The sequence below is a fragment of the Coregonus lavaretus genome (assembly GCF_964263955.1).
Source record: "Coregonus lavaretus genome assembly, chromosome: 12".
Lineage (NCBI taxonomy): Eukaryota > Metazoa > Chordata > Actinopteri > Salmoniformes > Salmonidae > Coregonus > Coregonus lavaretus.
The window spans coordinates 13,426,373-13,446,057 of record NC_139999.1 but is presented as its reverse complement, the minus strand read 5'-3'; the positions used below and the strand labels follow the sequence as shown (position 1 = coordinate 13,446,057).

At 47.1% G+C, this 19,685-nt stretch overlaps 2 protein-coding genes across 4 annotated transcripts in view; both read right to left on the bottom strand.

The window, feature by feature from the left end:
• Positions 1–1,323: 1,323 nt before the first annotated feature.
• LOC311137839 (guanine nucleotide-binding protein G(t) subunit alpha-1-like) lies at positions 1,324–12,863 on the bottom strand (the record flags this gene model as incomplete). Of its 3 annotated transcripts, none has more annotated exons than XM_084172438.1 (9): positions 1,324–1,490; positions 3,089–3,121; positions 3,333–3,486; positions 4,260–4,389; positions 4,587–4,715; positions 5,007–5,164; positions 5,253–5,394; positions 5,494–5,536; positions 12,758–12,863. In XM_084172438.1, the coding sequence occupies 9 exons, from the start codon at positions 12,861–12,863 to the stop codon at positions 1,324–1,326; spliced, it is 1,062 nt and encodes a 353-aa protein (XP_084028564.1). The 3 variants fall into 3 exon arrangements, with proteins under 3 accessions (XP_084028564.1, XP_084028565.1, XP_084028566.1); XM_084172439.1 differs by having other exon boundaries at positions 1,324–1,493; positions 3,098–3,121; XM_084172440.1 differs by having other exon boundaries at positions 3,098–3,121.
• A 1,819-nt stretch (positions 12,864–14,682) lies between these two features.
• Positions 14,683–19,685, bottom strand: part of LOC311138556 (semaphorin-3F-like) — a gene marked incomplete at its 5' end in the record, with an annotated part of 97,587 nt that continues 92,584 nt past the window's right edge. Inside the window, 6 exons of the mRNA XM_084173296.1 lie at positions 14,683–17,295; positions 17,489–17,622; positions 17,892–17,959; positions 18,167–18,324; positions 18,488–18,529; positions 19,239–19,327. Coding sequence (XP_084029422.1) covers positions 16,843–17,295; positions 17,489–17,622; positions 17,892–17,959; positions 18,167–18,324; positions 18,488–18,529; positions 19,239–19,327 — 944 coding nt within the window. The 3' untranslated portion in view covers positions 14,683–16,842. The remainder of the gene's footprint in view (positions 17,296–17,488; positions 17,623–17,891; positions 17,960–18,166; positions 18,325–18,487; positions 18,530–19,238; positions 19,328–19,685) is intronic.

Below are 19,685 nucleotides of genomic sequence, written 5' to 3'. Positions count from 1 at the left end.
AGAGTGTGCTCCTAATCTCAGCTCGTTACCTGTATAAAAGACACCTGGGAGCCAGAAATCTTTCTGATTGAGAGGGGGTCAAATACTTATTTCCCTCATTAAAACGCAAATCAATTTATAACATTTTTGACATACATTTTTTTGTTGTTATTCTGTCTCTCACTGTTCAAATAAACCTACCATTAGAATTATAGACTGATCATTTCTTTGTCAGTGGGCAAACGTACAAAATCAGCAGGGGATCAAATACTTTTTTCCCTCACTGTACAAGTTACCCTTACAATTCTTTGATGTTTGACATATAAGAATGAACTGGTCCGATCTCATGACATTGGTCCTCTCCAGTAGCTTCATGACATTGGTCCTCTCCAGTAGCTTCATGACATTGGTCCTCTCCAGTAGCTTCATGACATTGGTCCTCTCCAGTAGCTTGAGGTCTTTCATGTTGTGCCCTCTATACTTAACAGCTCAGTCTTTGTTCTAGTGCCTTATCTACATTTAAAACCCATTTTTGCTGATGAATGGGTTTTGTAACTTATCATAACACAAGTTGAATTGCGTGTGCAGGTGGAGGCCATCTTGTTTCTGTCTCTTATGGCTTTATATGCCAGTTACTGGAGCGTAGCGATGATACATTACCTTACACCTATTCACATTTACTGTCTGGGAGAAGAAGCACTTTCTGCTGATAGAAGGGTCGATGTTTTAACTACAGTTTGCATAGCACTGTAATGATGAGGAGTTCCTATTCCAGACTTTTAAGAAAGGATGATAGCTTGATTATGATCGACTTATAACATACATATGTACAGGATAGATCCTCTTACTTTGACATTACACCTTGTTTAGGTCTCATCAAGGTCTCAAATGAACTGAATTGTCTTTGGTTATGATGCTGCGTTGGACTGTATGAATTCATGTCTGTGTGTGTGTGTGTGCATGTAGTATTTTATTGGAGAATGGTAGCTTGTAGAGACAGTTTCTCATCTTGGTCCCCTTCGTCTGGTCTTCTTGAGGAGATTGTTGCCCGCAGTTTGAAAGGGGGAGGGGATAGGAGTTAGGTGGTAAACCAACAGCCTGAAACGGACAGAGGAGTGTTTAGAGGAAATAACAAAGTGTGTGCCATTGGGTGAGTGACAGAGAAATTATGTGCTGATTCATAGTGAGTTGTGTGTGGCCCCTTCCAGGTAAACTATAGTTAACTATGGGGCTTTTGGATTCAATGGGCAGAGTATTATCCCAGAGGCAGACAATCTCTCAGTGTCTTGGTATAGTCTAGGTCAGAAGAGTTCCACTCACCTATACGGCTGTACAATGTGGCTCTTAGAAGAGACCACAGCTTTTTAGATGTTCTTTGATGATGATGATGTCAGTTACGGCGTCAAACACAAACTTAACGTTCTCTGTGTCTGTGGCACAGGTCATATGTGAGTAGACCTCCTTGATATCTCGCTGCAAGTTCAGGTCCAGGAACTGGAGTTTGATGTACAGTGGGGGAAAAAAGTATTTAGTCAGCCACCAATTGTGCAAGTTCTCCCACTTAAAAAGATGAGAGAGGCCTGTAATTTTCATCATAGGTACACGTCAACTATGACAGACAAAATGAGATTATTTTTTTCAGAAAATCACATTGTAGGATTTTTTATGAATTTATTTGCAAATTATGGTGGAAAATAAGTATTTGGTCAATAACAAAAGTTTCTCAATACTTTGCTATATACCCTTTGTTGGCAATGACACAGGTCAAACGTTTTCTGTAAGTCTTCACAAGGTTTTCACACACTGTTGCTGGTATTTTGGCCCATTCCTCCATGCAGATCTCCTCTAGAGCAGTGATGTTTTGGGGCTGTCGCTGGGCAACACAGACTTTCAACTCCCTCCAAAGATTTTCTATGGGGTTGAGATCTGGAGACTGGCTAGGCCACTCCAGGACCTTGAAATGCTTCTTACGAAGCCACTCCTTCGTTGCCCGGGCGGTGTGTTTGGGATCATTGTCATGCTGAAAGACCCAGCCACGTTTCATCTTCAATGCCCTTGCTGATGGAAGGAGGTTTTCACTCAAAATCTCACGATACATGGCCCCATTCATTCTTTCCTTTACACGGATCAGTCGTCCTGGTCCCTTTGCAGAAAAACAGCCCCAAAGCATGATGTTTCCACCCCCATGCTTCACAGTAGGTATGGTGTTCTTTGGATGCAACTCAGCATTCTTTGTCCTCCAAACACGACGAGTTGAGTTTTTACCAAAAAGTTATATTTTGGTTTCCTCTGACCATATGACATTCTCCCAATCCTCTTCTGGATCATCCAAATGCACTCTAGCAAACTTCAGATGGGCCTGGACATGTACTGGCTTAAGCAGGGGGACACATCTGGCACTGCAGGATTTGAGTCCCTGGCGGCGTAGTGTGTTACTGATGGTAGGCTTTGTTACTTTGGTCCCAGCTCTCTGCAGGTCATTCACTAGGTCCCCCTGTGTGGTTCTGGGATTTTTGCTCACCGTTCTTGTGATCATTTTGACCCCACGGGGTGAGATCTTGCGTGGAGCCCCAGATCGAGGGAGATTATCAGTGGTCTTGTATGTCTTCCATTTCCTAATAATTGCTCCCACAGTTGATTTCTTCAAACCAAGCTGCTTACCTATTGCAGATTCAGTCTTCCCAGCCTGGTGCAGGTCTACAATTGTGTTTCTGGTGTCCTTTGACAGCTCTTTGGTCTTGGCCATAGTGGAGTTTGGAGTGTGACTGTTTGAGGTTGTGGACAGGTGTCTTTTATACTGATAACAAGTTCAAACAGGTGCCATTAATACAGGTAACGAGTGGAGGACAGAGGAGCCTCTTAAAGAAGAAGTTACAGGTCTGTGAGAGCCAGAAATCTTGCTTGTTTGTAGGTGATCAAATACTTATTTTCCACCATAATTTGCAAATAAATTCATAAAAAATCCTACAATGTGATTTTCTGGATTTTTTTTCTCAATTTGTCTGTCATAGTTGACGTGTACCTATGATGAAAATTACAGGCCTCTCTCATCTTTTTAAGTGGGAGAACTTGCACAATTGGTGGCTGACTAAATACTTTTTTCCCCCACTGTAGATACCAGCATCCTCATACGTGTTGGGGCCTACAGGGAATCAAACAACATTTAGGGAAATAATACTTACAATACTGTCAAAAGACTCAACAGAACTGAAATCAAAGCTGGCTTATGCTACGGATGACAAACACTATGCAATAGTTAAGCTCTAACATTGGTCTAACATCAAAAGAACATTGCGAAAACACAGTGTTCCAAAAAGAATAGGCCAGTGACAGATCTGCTGTTGTGAGCCCACAGTCGTAGTCGGGGAAGCACATGCTGAGGTGAGCCTTCTTGATCTTCTCGGTGAAGACGTCTTTCTTGTTGAGGAAGAGTACAATGGAGGTGGCAATAAAGTAGCGGTGGTTGCAGATACTGTTGAACAGGTGGAGACTCTCGTGCATTCGGTTCTTCATGAGGAGAGAATCACACAAAAGAGGGACAAATCGATTACATGCATGAAATAAGCTAATTAAACTAATTTCTCTACAATTAATCTCTCCATGAGACCACAAAGCCACTACTTTGTCCATACAGTGCCACAGTGATTACCATTGTCTTCCGTCAGATGGCATCATTCTAATGAGACAAGCATCTCCAGGAGCCATCAGTGCAGACGGCCGCTGCGCTATCTGACGTGAGACAATGCAGTGACTACCTCAATCTAGTGTCTATGATACTGATATTTCACCACTTCCTCCTACAGTGACTACTTCAATCTAGTGTCTATGATGCTGATATCTCACCACTTCATCCTACAGTGACTCCTTCAATCTAGTGTGTATGATGCTGATATCTCACCACTTCCTCCTACAGTGACTACCTCAATCTAGTGTCTATGATGATATCTCACCACTTCATCCTACAGTGACTACCTGAATCTAGTGTCTATGATGCTGATATCTCACCACTTCCTCCTACAATGACTACCTCAATCTAGTGTCTATGATGATATCTCACCACTTCATCCTACAGTGACTCCCTCAATCTAGTGTCTATGATGATATCTCACCACTTCATCCTACAGTGACTACCTGAATCTAGTGTCTATGATGCTGATATCTCACCACTTCCTCCTACAGTGACTACCTCAATCTAGTGTCTATGATGATATCTCACCACTTCATCCTACAGTGACTCCTTCAGTCTAGTGTGTATGATGATGATGATATCATCATCTCACCACTTCGTCATCCTCCACTAGCACCATGTCGTAGGCGCTCAGAGCAGCGATTAATATAATACAGGTCACACCCTCAAAGCAGTGGATCCATTTCTTCCTCTCTGAGCGCTGGCCGCCCACGTCAAACATCCTGCAGGACAGCGAGAGAGAGGCATATGTCAATGTCAGTGTTGATCGCCAATGTTATTACTATATTATTACAATGTTATTGTCATCTAAGCTCATTGGATTACTTAAAGATAATTGTTGCTTTTCAGTGTGTTTGTGATTCTGATCAATGGGGATTAATGAAGGTATAATTGTCTTGCGTTGTGTTTTTAGCCTCACCTGAAGTTGAGATCTTTTAAGCCAAACTGGGTCTCTATGATACCAGTTGTCTTCACCCTGGATCTCAACATGTCCTGCTCAGTGGGGATATATCCAGGCTGGACCAGCCTCTCCAAGTCATTCAGATAGCTAGGTGGGACACAGAGAGAGAGGTTATGAACAACCTCCTTCCTTCATCTGGTAAATCAACACACTAGTAAGAGAGGACAAAGCTCTTAGGGGCTGGTTTCCCAGACACAGAGCCTGGTCCTGGACTAAAAAGCATTCTCAATGGAGATCCTTCATTCAAAGAGTGTTTTAGTCCAGAACTAAGCTTAATATGTGTCTGGGAAACCAGCCCTTTGTAGATATGATGGTAGTGCTGTCATGGGGAAAAGGGAACAGGGATGGGGATGGTCCAGTCCAGGAGAGTGAACCTACTATCCAGCAGAGTCGTTAAACTGATAATCAGAGGCCCTGTCGTAGCATGCCTGGATACCAGTGTCCTTCCACAGCCAGACGATGATGTCAGACAGCTCCTTGGGCATGGAGCCCTCCTCAATGGTGTCTGCCAGGTGCACGAGCTTCCTGGAGTCGTCCTACAGACACACACACATACAGACACAAGCAAGTACAAAAACACAGGACCGAGTTTGGGAAACCCTGCTGTAGACACTCAGTAGCTACCTGCTGAGCAGAGTCACCATAGCCAATGTTGAGTTGAGTCATACCCTTTACAATGGCCATAATGGACTGAAGGGTGTTGCTGTAGATGATGGTAACAAACTCCATAGACTCTTCAAGAGAGTAACCATCTTGATGGATCATTCTGTTGTGAGAACACAAGAAGCCACAAATTAATTTGATCTTTGAGTCACTGATCCGTTTTATGACATTGAACTTGGTACAATAGTGTTACTAGACTCACTTCATCTGTTTGACGATTGTGCTCTTTCCTGATTCTCCAGCACATATACACAAGTGGGGAAAAAGGTTTAGAGGACCGCAGTACACTTATTTAGATCTCAGGTACTGTTATATAAATGACAGCCTGTGGTAGGAGACCATGATCTGCTGCATGGAGAGGTTTTGGGAGGGTGTAGATCAGTCTCCATATGGAAAGCAGGCATCACATTTATAGTACCAAACATGACCACTGGGCTGCAGTGTTAAACTATCTTAGACCTGGATTACAAAAACAAGGGGCAAACAAGGAAGTGACAGGTCCTAAAGTGTACTCCCTTATTCTATTTCACTTTTCACCTTTTCCCCCTTTCTTTGACATTCCTCTCCTACTATTCCCTCCATTTTCTTTCCTGTCCTGTTATGGTCCTCCCTGTTGAGTTGGTGTGTGCCTTGGCCCACAGAGGATCCACACAAGGGCACCAAGCTCATTACGCCTGTCCTAAGCCCCTTCAAAGCTGATGCCAGGAAGAACTTTACCCCTGACCTATATTGTCACAGAGATACAGTATGACTCACTTTCCTGCTGCGCCCTCTATAGCCATCATGGTTATTAGTTGACCCTGCTGCCCCTCTAGCCATCATGGTTATTAGTTGACCCTGCTGCCCCTCTAGCCATCATGGTTATTAGTTGACCCTGCTGCCCCTCTATAGCCATCATGGTTATTAATAGCCATCATGGTTATTAGTTGACCCTGCTGCCCCTCTAGCCATCATGGTTATTAGTTGACCCTGCTGCCCCTCTATAGCCATCATGGTTATTAGTTGACCCTGCTGCCCTCTATAGCCATCATGGTTATTAGTTGACCATGCTGCCCCTCTATAGCCATCATGGTTATTAGTTGACCCTGCTGCCCCTCTATAGCCATCATGGTTATTAGTTGACCCTGCTGCCCTCTATAGCCATCATGGTTATTAGTTGACCCTGCTGCCCCTCTAGCCATCATGGTTATTAGTTGACCCTGCTGCCCCTCTAGCCATCATGGTTATTAGTTGACCCAGCTGCCCCTCTATAGCCATCATGGTTATTAGTTGACCCTGCTGCCCTCTATAGCCATCATGGTTATTAGTTGACCCTGCTGCCCCTCTATAGCCATCATGGTTATTAGTTGACCCTGCTGCCCCTCTATAGCCATCATGGTTATTAGTTGACCCTGCTGCCCCTCTATAGCCATCATGGTTATTAGTTGACCCTGCTGCCCTCTATAGCCATCATGGTTATTAGTTGACCCTGCTGCCCCTCTAGCCATCATGGTTATTAGTTGACCCTGCTGCCCCTCTAGCCATCATGGTTATTAGTTGACCCAGCTGCCCCTCTATAGCCATCATGGTTATTAGTTGACCCTGCTGCCCTCTATAGCCATCATGGTTATTAGTTGACCCTGCTGCCCCTCTATAGCCATCATGGTTATTAGTTGACCCTGCTGCCCCTCTATAGCCATCATGGTTATTAGTTGACCCTGCTGCCCTCTATAGCCATCATGGTTATTAGTTGACCCTGCTGCCCCTCTATAGCCATCATGGTTATTAGTTGACCCTGCTGCCCCTCTATAGCCATCATGGTTATTAGTTGATCCTGCTGCCCTCTATAGCCATCATGGTTATTAGTTGACCCTGCTGCCCCTCTACAGCCATCATGGTTATTAGTTGACCATGCTGCCCCTCTATAGCCATCATGGTTATTAGTTGACCCTGCTGCCCCTCTATAGCCATCATGGTTATTAGTTGACCATGCTGCCCCTCTATAGCCATCATGGTTATTAGTTGACCCTGCTGCCCTCTATAGCCATCATGGTTATTAGTTGACCCTGCTGCCCTCTATAGCCATCATGGTTATTAGTTGACCCTGCTGCCCTCTATAGCCATCATGGTTATTAGTTGACCCTGCTGCCCTCTATAGCCATCATGGTTATTAGTTGGCCGGGTATCTGTAAAGAACTTTGTGACAACTGCTTATGTAAAAAGGACTTTATAAAATGCATTTGATTGAATGATTGATAGCAGGGTCAGGGAGAGAGACAAATAAAATAAAATGTTATTTGTCACATGCGCCAAATACAACAGGTGTAGACCTTACAGTGAAATGCTTACTTACAAGCCCTTAACCAACAATGCAGTTTTAAGAAAGAATACCCAAAAAATCACAAAGAAATACAATATAAAATAATACGAAATAAAATAACAAATAATTAAAGAGCAGCAGTAAAAATAACAATAGCGAGGCTATATACAGGGGGTACCGGTATAGAGATCCTTGATGGCAGGAAGCTTGGCCCCAGTGATGTACTGGGCCATACGCACTACCCTCTGTAGTGCCTTGGGGTCGGAGGCCGAGCAGTTGCCATACCAGGCAGTGATGCAACCAGTCAGGATGCTCTCGATGGTGCAGCTGTAGAACCTTTTGAGGATCTGAGGACCTATGCAAAATATTTTCAGTCTCCTTAGGGGGAATAGGTTTTGTTGTGCCCTCTTCACGACTGTCTTGGTGTGCTTGGACCATGTTAGTTTGTTGGTGATGTGGACACCAAGGAACTTGAAGCTCTCAACCTGCTCCACTACAGCCCCGTCGATGAGAATGGGGGCGTGCTCGGTCCTCTTCTTTTTCCTGTAGTCCACAATCATCTTCTTTATATTGATCACGTTGAGGGAGAGGTTGTTATCCTGGCACCACACTGCCAGGTCTCTGACCTCCTCCCTATAGGCTGTCTCATCATTGTCGGTGATCAGGCCTACCACTGTTGTGTCATCGGCAAACTTAATGATGGTGTTGGAGTCGTGCCTGGCCATGCAGTCATGGGTGAACAGAGAGTACCCTGTGGTAATTAAGGTGTGTGTGTGCAGTAGGGTGTGATTAAGCCTTCTGTACAGCAATAATTGTTGTTTGAGGATTACCAGGGGATTGAGGTGAGTAATTACTAAAGTGTTTAGAACAATAGTGTGAAAGCCAGAGGGGATAAGCTACAGCCTCGGGATCCTGCAGAGTGACCAAGGATGCTTAGCTTCACCAATGTTGCTGATGCAAAATGTAGTGCCTCTGAATATCAGCATTTTCAGTCGATTTAGCATATGTCGACCAGAGGGTAAATGTATTGGCATAGTAATCCTATTAGCTTTGACATTTACCTTGATTGATCCCAAATAATGACAAAATAATGAGCGTAATTATCTCTTCAATTAATATAGAGTTTGCAAGGCTGGTAAAGTCTAAATTATAATCCCATTTGATTTAGGGCTCAGACCATTGGAAGTGTAACTGCGTGATTAACAATATAATACGAAGAGACAAGATATCGTCGTTTCTGTCTACACACCTGTATTATTCAACACCACAGGAGACTACTATGGACATGATCTTCACATCTCTCTCAAAGCTAAACGATAGAGAACAAAACAATCTCTATCCCCATGTCACGATCGTCGGTGAGAGAGGAGGACCAAGGCGCAGCGTTGAATGCAAACATATTTATTTATATAATGATCACACGATCAAAACAACAAAACGAAAACGTGACGTCCCTGGTTACATACACAAACCAACACGGAACAAGAAACCACAATGAATGAATGCCTAACGGCTACCTCAGTATGACTCCCAATCAGAGACAACGAGCTACAGCCGTCTCCGATTGGGAGCCACCCTGGCCAACATAGATATACAACAACTAGAACCAACACACATGAAAACTCACACCCTGGCTCAACATACTAGAGTCCCCAGAGCCAGGGCGTGACAGTACCCCCCCCTAAAGGCGCGGACTCCGACCGCGCCAACCAAATACCACAGGGGAGGGACCGGGTGGGCACTCCGCCTTGGCGGCGGATCCGGCTCCGGGCATGATCCCCACTTGCTCTCTAACCCCCCAAAGTACCCCTGGTCCGGTCTGGCCCTGCTGACCGGAGCTGGACTGCACACTGGTGGAGCGGATTGCTCTAGCTCCGGCGTGAAGCAGCTGACCCGTGCTGAACCAGGCACCAGTGGAACAGGCACGGGCTGTGCCGGACTGACGACGCACACCACTGGCTTGGTGTGGGGAGCATGAACGGCCCGAGCCGGGCTGACGAAACGCACCCCTGACTTGGTGCTGGGAGCAGGAGCGGGCCGAACCGGGCTGACGAAACGCACCACTGACTTGGTGCGGGGAGCAGGGACGGGCCGAGCCGGGCTGACGAAGCGCACCACTGACTTGGTGCGGGGAGCAGGAACGGGCCGAGCCGGGCTGACGAAGCGCACCACTGACTTGGTGCGGGGAGCAGGAACGGGCCGAGCCGGGCTGACGAAGTGCACCACTGACTTGGTGCGGGGAGCAGGAACGGGCCGAGCCGGGCTGACGAAGCGCACCACTGACTTGGTGCGGGGAGCAGGAACAGGCCGAGCCGGGCTGACGAAGCGCACCACTGACTTGGTGCGGGGAGCAGGAACAGGCCGGACCGTACTGGGGACACACACCACTGGTCCTACGCAGGGATCTGGAATGGGCCGGACCGGACTGGTAACACACCCCAGTACCTCTCGCCGTGCCTCTACACCTTCCATCCCCTCTTCGACCAGTGGCCCCCGTAACCTGGCGGCCTCCTCTGCCAACCCGCTGGGCCGCTCTGCCGCGGTCTCCTGCTGGCCCGTCGTCCACGGCGTTAGCCCCCCCCTAAAAAATTTCTGGCCGTCTCTCCTACCCGTGGACCAGGTCTCCATGTCCCTCGCCAGCCTTTCGCCCTTCTGCTTCCATGTCAAGCCCTTCTCTTCCTCACCCGGCTTGACCCAGTCGAGGAGGCGAAGGAGATCTGCTAGAGATCTCCCTGGCGATGGCTCCTGGACACGCTGCTTGGTCCAGTCTTGGTGGTTTCTTCTGTCACGATCGTCGGTGAGAGAGGAGGACCAAGGCGCAGCGTTGAATGCAAACATATTTATTTATATAATGATCACACGATCAAAACAACAAAACGAAAACGTGACGTCCCTGGTTACATACACAAACCAACACGGAACAAGAAACCACAATGAATGAATGCCTAACGGCTACCTAAGTATGACTCCCAATCAGAGACAACGAGCTACAGCCGTCTCCGATTGGGAGCCACCCTGGCCAACATAGATATACAACAACTAGAACCAACACACATGAAAACTCACACCCTGGCTCAACATACTAGAGTCCCCAGAGCCAGGGCGTGACAGTACCCCCCCCTAAAGGCGCGGACTCCGACCGCGCCAACCAAATACCACAGGGGAGGGACCGGGTGGGCACTCCGCCTTGGCGGCGGATCCGGCTCCGGGCATGATCCCCACTCGCTCTCTAACCCCCCAAAGTACCCCTGGTCCGGTCTGGCCCTGCTGACCGGAGCTGGACTGCACACTGGTGGAGCGGATTGCTCTAGCTCCGGCGTGAAGCAGCTGACCCGTGCTGAACCAGGCACCAGTGGAACAGGCACGGGCTGTGCCGGACTGACGACGCACACCACTGGCTTGGTGTGGGGAGCATGAACGGCCCGAGCCGGGCTGACGAAACGCACCCCTGACTTGGTGCTGGGAGCAGGAGCGGGCCGAACCGGGCTGACGAAACGCACCACTGACTTGGTGCGGGGAGCAGGAACGGGCCGAGCCGGGCTGACGAAGCGCACCACTGACTTGGTGCGGGGAGCAGGAACGGGCCGAGCCGGGCTGACGAAGCGCACCACTGACTTGGTGCGGGGAGCAGGAACGGGCTGAGCCGGGCTGACGAAGTGCACCACTGACTTGGTGCGGGGAGCAGGAACGGGCCGAGCCGGGCTGACGAAGCGCACCACTGACTTGGTGCGGGGAGCAGGAACAGGCCGAGCCGGGCTGACGAAGCGCACCACTGACTTGGTGCGGGGAGCAGGAACGGGCCGAGCCGGGCTGACGACGCACACCATTGGCCTGGTACGGGGAGCAGGAACAGGCCGGACCGTACTGGGGACACACACCACTGGTCCTACGCAGGGATCTGGAATGGGCCGGACCGGACTGGTAACACACCCCAGTACCTCTCGCCGTGCCTCTACACCTTCCATCCCCTCTTCGACCAGTGGCCCCCGTAACCTGGCGGCCTCCTCTGCCAACCCGCTGGGCCGCTCTGCCGCAGTCTCCTGCTGGCCCGTCGTCCACGGCGTTAGCCCCCCCCTAAAAAATTTCTGGGCGTCTCTCCTACCCGTGGACCAGGTCTCCATGTCCCTCGCCAGCCTTTCGCCCTTCTGCTTCCATGTCAAGCCCTTCTCTTCCTCACCCGGCTTGACCCAGTCGAGGAGGCGAAGGAGATCTGCTAGAGATCTCCCTGGCGATGGCTCCTGGACACGCTGCTTGGTCCAGTCTTGGTGGTTTCTTCTGTCACGATCGTCGGTGAGAGAGGAGGACCAAGGCGCAGCGTTGAATGCGAACATATTTATTTATATAATGATCACACGATCAAAACAACAAAACGAAAACGTGACGTCCCTGGTTACATACACAAACCAACACGGAACAAGAAACCACAATGAATGAATGCCTAACGGCTACCTCAGTATGACTCCCAATCAGAGACAACGAGCTACAGCCGTCTCCGATTGGGAGCCACCCTGGCCAACATAGATATACAACAACTAGAACCAACACACATGAAAACTCACACCCTGGCTCAACATACTAGAGTCCCCAGAGCCAGGGCGTGACACCCCATCCCTACACTCTTAGAAAAAAAGGTACTATCCAGAACCTAAAAGGGTTCTTTGGGCTGTCCCCATAGGAGAACCCTTGGAAGAACGCTTTTAGGTTCCAGGTAGAACCCGTTTGGTTCCAGGTAGAATCCTTTCCACAGAGGGTTCTACATGGAACCCAAAAGAGTTCTATCTGGAACCAAAAAGCTGGATTTTTTCTAAGAGTGTAGTAGAGTCTACTCAGCAATATAAACATGGGATTACACACTTAGGGTCAAAAGGTTGCTTTTCACAAAGAAACCTTTTCACGTTTCTATTACATACCATGAAAGCCATCCCGAGCAGCAGACCTTTGACCAGATAAGACTCAAGCCAATCACTGGACAGTCACATAGGGCCTTAGAGCCTATGACTCATTTAGTGTATAGTCTGGATCCCAGGTTATGATGAGACACCCCATAGAACACCCTCCACCCAGGCCTTCCCCAGAGCAGAGGACCAGAGGGCCAGAGGACCAGAGGGCCAGAGGACCAGAGGGCCAGAGGGCCAGAGGACCAGAGGACCAGACATGCAGACATTACCCAGAAGCAGCAGCTTGACTGTTCTGGCATCCTTCTCTGCGTCCTCCTTGAGTTTCTTCTCCAGTTCTTTGGAGTGCTTATCCTCTGCGCTCGCTCCGGCCCCCATGCTCACACCCCGGTTTCAGCCAGGGTGGTGCCGCCAACTACGCAGCTGGCACGTCAACTGCTTTTCACGAACACCGGAGAGGCGAATTATGGAGTGTTTTCAAGTCAGAGAAGATTTTAGGCATCCTCTGTTCACCTGATCAGGGATGGCCAATAGGGCACAAGGAGAGAAGACTCCTGGGGCAGGGGGAGCGAGATGCAGGGGTACATGGGCGTATGAGTGACCTAACCTTTTTTAGGTTTAGGAGGACTTTGCTGTGCTCAGCGGAAGATGCACATCGGCTCAAATACTTATCTGGCCTCAGCTGCCTTGATAAGAGTGTGGGGAGGTATGTTCCATGAGGAGTAAAAGGCCTCAGTAAGTAAGTGAGGTAGAAAGAGGTTGGGGATGAGAGCTCTAACACAAAGAGGAAACAAGGTGTACAGTTGATCAGTGTGGCATGTTAAATGATGCATGTTATCGCTTGTTTATGAGAAGCTCACCTATAGCTCCCATCGTTCTACAGAACACCAGTCTGGTCTACAGCAGGGCAGAGGTAGTTACTGCGGTGGACTTCACTGTCCTACTCTTAGAGACTCACTCTATTTGAAGTGTGCCTCTCATGACAAAGCTGACGTCACCTTATAATAAAAAAGACTACACAGACTGCAAAATACATTACTCAGCTCACACTTGTGGAACACACTGAGGATACTGTATACTCGTACAGGGCTTTAGTCTCACCTCACAGATCTCATTGACCTCAATCTGAAAATGGCAATGAAACCTAATCCACAGTGTGTCCTCTGAGAGATGGAAGGAGGACAACTCCATCGCTCAGCTTTCATAAATTGTAAGAACCACTACTGTCAAAGCACAAACAAATTAGGATCAGTTGACACATTAAAGGGTTGAGGCCAGTGCACGAGACCCAAAACCTGTCTATGTGACCTTACTGTACTGTATATACACTGAACAAAAATATAAACGCAACATGTAAAGTGTCGGTCCCATGTTTCATGAGCTGAAATAAAAGATCCCAGAAATGTTCCGTACGCACAAAAGTTTATTTCTCTCAACTGTTGTGCACATTTGTTTACATCCCTGTTAGTGAGCATTTCTCTTTTGCCAAGATAATCCATCCACCTGGCAGCTGTGGCATATCAAGAAGCTGATTAAACAGCATGATCATTACGCAGGTGCACCTTGTGATGGGAACAATAAAAGGCCATTCTAAAATGGATGTCTCAAGTTAGGTTAGGGAGTGTGCAATTGGCATGCTGACTGCAGGAATGTCCACCAGAGCTGTTACCAGTGAATTGAATGTTAATTTCTCTGCCGTAAGCCGCCTCCAACGTCATTTTAGAGAATTTTGCAGTATGCCCAACTGGCCTCACAACCGCAGACCACGTGTATGGCGTCGTGTGGGCGAGCGGTTTGCTGATGTCAATGTTGTGAAGAGAGTACCCCATGGTGGCAGTGGGGTTATGGTATGGGCAGGCATAAGCTACGGACAACGAAACAATTGCATTTTATCTATGGTAATTTGAATGCACGGTATGTATCTGTGACCAACAGATGCATATATCTGTATTCCCGGTCATGTGAAATCCATAGATTAGGGCCTAATTTATTTATTTCAATTGACTGATTTCCTTATATGAACTGTAACTCAGTAAAATCTTTGAAATTGTTGCATGTTGCGTTTATATTTTTGTTCAGTATAGTTATCCATGCACCATATGAATATAAAAAGGATTTCTGTTTTTATAAAATATAGAGCTTTAATTTATTAGTCAGCAACATCAATGAGAAAGGAGAAATAGTCAAGTCATTACAATAACATCAACTGTGCTTTATGTCATACTAAGTGATTTTTCCTCATTAACCCATATCAGAAATTTGCCAAAGATGCATATATTTGAAATATTTTTGAGAAATACAGAGAGAGGGAGAGAGAAAGGAAGAGAAGGAGAGAAAGAGAGCGGTAAAGAGAGCGGGAAATAGAGAAGAGAAGGAGAGAAAGGGGTCTATAACTCTGTGTGTTGAGTTTTCCACCACTAGGGTTTGAGTCCATCCGCCTTTCCATCCACTGACATTATTCCCACAACAAGAGAGACATCCACTGACATCCACAGCATAGCTTTTTGGACTAATATCATATACAGTACATAATACATTTCATGCACACAATGAAAAGCCACCGTCCCAAAGAGTTTGGTATGTGTTTCCCTGTGGTCAAGAGCAGATCATTCTAGTAGCAGTAGCTATATACATAGAGTTGTACATGGAGACAGAGTCTTTCTGCTATACACATCTGTGGATTATGACACCTTTCCAGGCAGAATACCATCAACAACGGCTGATCAGAGAAGTTGAATCAAGTCTTTAGTGAGAGTGGTGTAACATTTACCTTCTGTAGGAACTGGACAACAGCTCTGAGAAACCTATGGTATCCCGCTACAACCTATTAAACTAGAACTTTGAAAACAGTCTTTATGCACTTTCCCTTTAGTGACTTCCATGGACTAACCATTGTCTTACATTCAGGTGGCATCACGCCTACGCGACGCTCATCCCTCAACCGCCAATCAGTGCAGGCGGAATTGTTGCGCTATCTGACGTAAAACAATGTGGACTACGGGTATATTACTAGGAGAGCTGTGATATTGGAAATTACATGGGAGGATTGGAGGAGTTTAGAAATTTTCAGCACATTTCATATGAAACAACTGACCTCATAAGTAGAATAGGAATAGGCTGGAATGCAAACCAGTATACTTATAGATTAGTTTGGAGACTAAGAGAATGTGACCAACTTCAAAAAGAAGTCAAAGAGATTTCTCTGTCTCTTGTCGTAATTGTGCATAATCAAATTGTCACAAATTATGTAGCTGCCTGCTTGAAATTCTAGTCTCAGTTGAACAATGGTGTACAAAGGGAAGTCAATGTTATTTCAATCCCATCCCAAAACCCGCTTATTTTAACCATCACAGCCTCAAGGGTACAACATTGAGATGTCATATTGACATATACTCTACACACAAAAAGCCCACAGCAACTAGTTCTGGAAGCGACTGGGAATATCAATGTAAATATAACACATGGGGTTGAAAGAAAGCCAGATTGGACCACATGGCCCAAGAAGACACAGGCATCCCTCATCAGCTTCTGGAAGAGAAGAAAATATTTGATGGGATTTGGGGTTAAGTCTTGTTTCACCCCAGGGTCAGTTAGGCTGGCTAAGGAAGAGGAGGGCGTCATTTCCCACAAGGCCTTTCACTCTCGTGTCTGTCTGTGGCCGTGGGACAAACTCAAAGCTGCAGTCTCCTATGGGCATTTCCTCATCTCTCTGCTTGTCCAATGAAATGCCTTGAAGTGTCATCCTTATAGTTCATTGGCTGTGGGAATCAACTGTCCATCATGGCTTTGGGGGAGGTTCATCACTCCATCAGTGATCTGACTCCTCCCACCTCAGACTACATACTGCCAGCAGTGAAACCTTTTTGAAGGCATTCTTATCAGTCTATTCAGCTGGAGATATTTACACTTTCAAACGTCCTTTCAATGTGTTGCTGCGCTTCATCCAAAAGACAGAACATAAAGATATTTGCAATCTAATAACACCATTTGTAATAAACAATAACACTAACAACATTAATATCATTATAATAACAATCATATTTGCACAGATTTGCACAAAAAAAAGCTTTGTTTTCTATTTAAGTACAAAGAAATCCACAGAATCTTACTATGTACAACCTACAATAAATACTGTGTATCTTTTTTAACAGTTAAGAAGAATCTGTTGTTGCTTGCTGTTGCTATTTGTAGTGGTTTCTCTTTCTTGTCGCTTTTGATCATTACATTTTTTAATCCTTTGATTGAAGTCTTTCCCATTTTTGGAGGGTTGTGCAGAGTGGGAGAGAGCGGATGGGACAGGGGGTTGGGTGTCTGGGTATAAGGGGTAGTGTGTGGCCAGTGGTATAAACCTACGGCCTCATGTCTCGGCTGCGGTGGTGTGATCATCCTCATCGTCATGATGCCGGCGGTTGCGGGGCTTCTTCTGCTCTTTCAGCTCCTTCAGTTCCTTGGCCTTACCGACGGCCAGCATGGGGTCCCCCGGACTGCCCTCTCCCAGCTGCCAGTAGTCCTGACAGTACTGGTTGATCAGGCCCATCTCCGGCTGGCTCAGGATGGTCAGCAGGTCCTTGTACTGACCCGCGCTGGGGGTCCATGGGCTGGACTGGAGGGGTGGCAGGGCCGGGCTGCCTGTCTCTACCAGGATGCTGTTGACCGTGCGGCTGGACAGGACCACCAGCTGCAGCTTGACCAGCGTGTGTTTGAAGTTCTTCTCTGTGGACGTGCACTGGTAGACACCGCTGTCTGATGACTGGAGGGAACGCAGCAGTAGACCCTGCTCTGTCTTCAGTGTCCGGCCCTCAGAGCGGATCTGACAGCAGGGAGATGTCATTCATTTATCATTGCACTCATTTAGCAATCATTTTCCACAAACAGCAGGCCATATTGTTAAATAATAAAGTAGTAATTCCTCTGATTATCAGCCTGTTTAGAAAGCAGGCTGTATAAGACTCAATACAGTAGAGTACAGTACAGCTACAGTGGGATGAGAGTTCCTGACTCACCTCTTTCCTCCTGTCGCTGTTCTCCCTCTGCAGGTGCCATTTGAGAGAGACATGAGGGGACCTAGCCTGACACTCCAGGAACGTAGTGCTGCCCTCCACCCCATACTGCACCATCTCCAGTGTGTTCTTATTGGCTGCAGCAAATAATAAGCATCATGACATTACATGCATGTGTTTGAGGCATAATTTCTCAGACCAAATCAGTCAATTACTGCTCAACAGTTAGTGAAGTAGCACAGTAGTAGAATTGACAAAATCATGTCCTGTGTCAAAATCACATTCCCCTTTCACAATATGATACACGTGTGATGTTATTGGATACTGCTGCTGTCACACTGAAAGGTAACCTCAGTACTGTTAGAGTGTCTATTTTGGGTACGTTAGAGTGTTCTTGTCAGCTCACCGTTAGAGTTATAGCCTCTGCACTGGCGGATTGGGTTACCATACTTTACATCCTGTCGGCGGCTGCGCCTAGAGGGGTCAGATCAACATTCCCAAAAATAAAGAGGTTAACTACAAAATGTTCTACAAACTGCAAGTCTGCAGTAAATGTCAAAATATAATTAAAGAGTAGAGACAATGTTGAGAGAACATTGTATTGGCATTTGGCAAAGGTTCTTGCCCCCAAACCTGAGCAACACACACACAAAAATGCACACACGCTCTCTTGGTACTCACCTCTTCTGCGAGGCAGAGTAGCGGGTACAGGACTTTCCGTCCCAGGCGCAGTACGGGTCCCGGGCCAGGCAGCAGTCAGCACACACCTCTCCGTACACGTCACAGCGATGGAGGGCCAGATGGGTCACACCCAACACTGAGCCCACGTACAACTGTTGCTGTAGGGAGGAAGAGAGGGAGAGACCAATTGGAAAATGTCAGCATCATCCAGACTTTGGCATTCACTGTTTACGCTCTGCAGTGATTTATGTGATATTTTATAGGAAGACAATTCTGAACGTGTGTGCACTGAACCATCAGACCGTGGAATGTTCAACTTACCCTTTTGGAGGAAATCTTCATGGTGGTTATGGGAGTTGGCACCTGAAATGCAAGGGATAGATCTTATTAAGAGAATAATAAAAGTTGGAAAGATGTTCTACAGAATAAATGTTTCTTACATGAGGAATGGGTAGACAAAAAATGGAAAGATACTACTGAGAGAGAGAAAGAGAGAGAGGGGGGAAAAGGAAGGAGAGAGAGAGAACACGAAAGAGAAAGAGAGGGAAAGGGAGAGGAAAAGGAAGGAGAGAGAGAGAACATGAAAGAGAAAGAGAGGGAAAGGTAGAGGGAGAGGAAAAGGAAGGAGAGAGAGAACACGAACGAGAAAGAGAGGGAAAGAGAGAGAGGGGAAAAGGAAGGAGAGAGAGAGAACACGAACGAGAAAGAGAGGGAAAGGTAGAGGGAGAGGGAAAGGAAGGAGAGAGAGAACACGAACGAGAAAGAGAGGGAAAGGTAGAGGGAGAGGAAAAGGAAGGAGAGAGAGAACACGAACGAGAAAGAGAGGGAAAGAGAGAGAGGGGAAAAGGAAGGAGAGAGAGAGAACACGAAAGAGAAAGAGAGGGAAAGGTAGAGGGAGAGGGAAAGGAAGGAGAGAGAGAGAACACGAAAGAGAAAGAGAGGGAAAGGTAGAGGGAGAGGAAAAGGAAGGAGAGAGAGAACACGAAAGAGAAAGAGAGGGAAAGGTAGAGGGAGAGGGAAAGGAAGGAGAGAGAGAGAGGAAGAACAGGAGAAGAGAGAAAGAGAGACTCACCCTGAACACCTCCACCTCCTCTAGCACCAGCTCCTCAGTCTGCAGGTCATCTCTGGGCAGGACAATTACCTTCTGAACCGTCCCCCTGTCTGCAGACCCAGAGGAGTGATCAGGTTAACCTCTACTCCAGACCAGACCCAGAGGAGTGATCAGGTTAACCTCTACTCCAGACCAGACCCAGAGGAGTGATCAGGTTAACCTCTACTCCAGACCAGACCCAGAGGAGTGATCAGGTTAACCTCTACTCCAGACCAGACCCAGAGGAGTGATCAGGTTAACCTCTACTCCAGACCAGACCCAGAGGAGTAATCAGGTTAACCTCTACCCTACTCCAGACTCAGAGGAGTGATCAGGTTCTACTCTACTCAAATGTCCTGAGGAGGATAGGGGAATAGGAGGATAGGAGGATCCCCCCTGGTCTTGTACAGTGGTCTATAGGAACCAGGC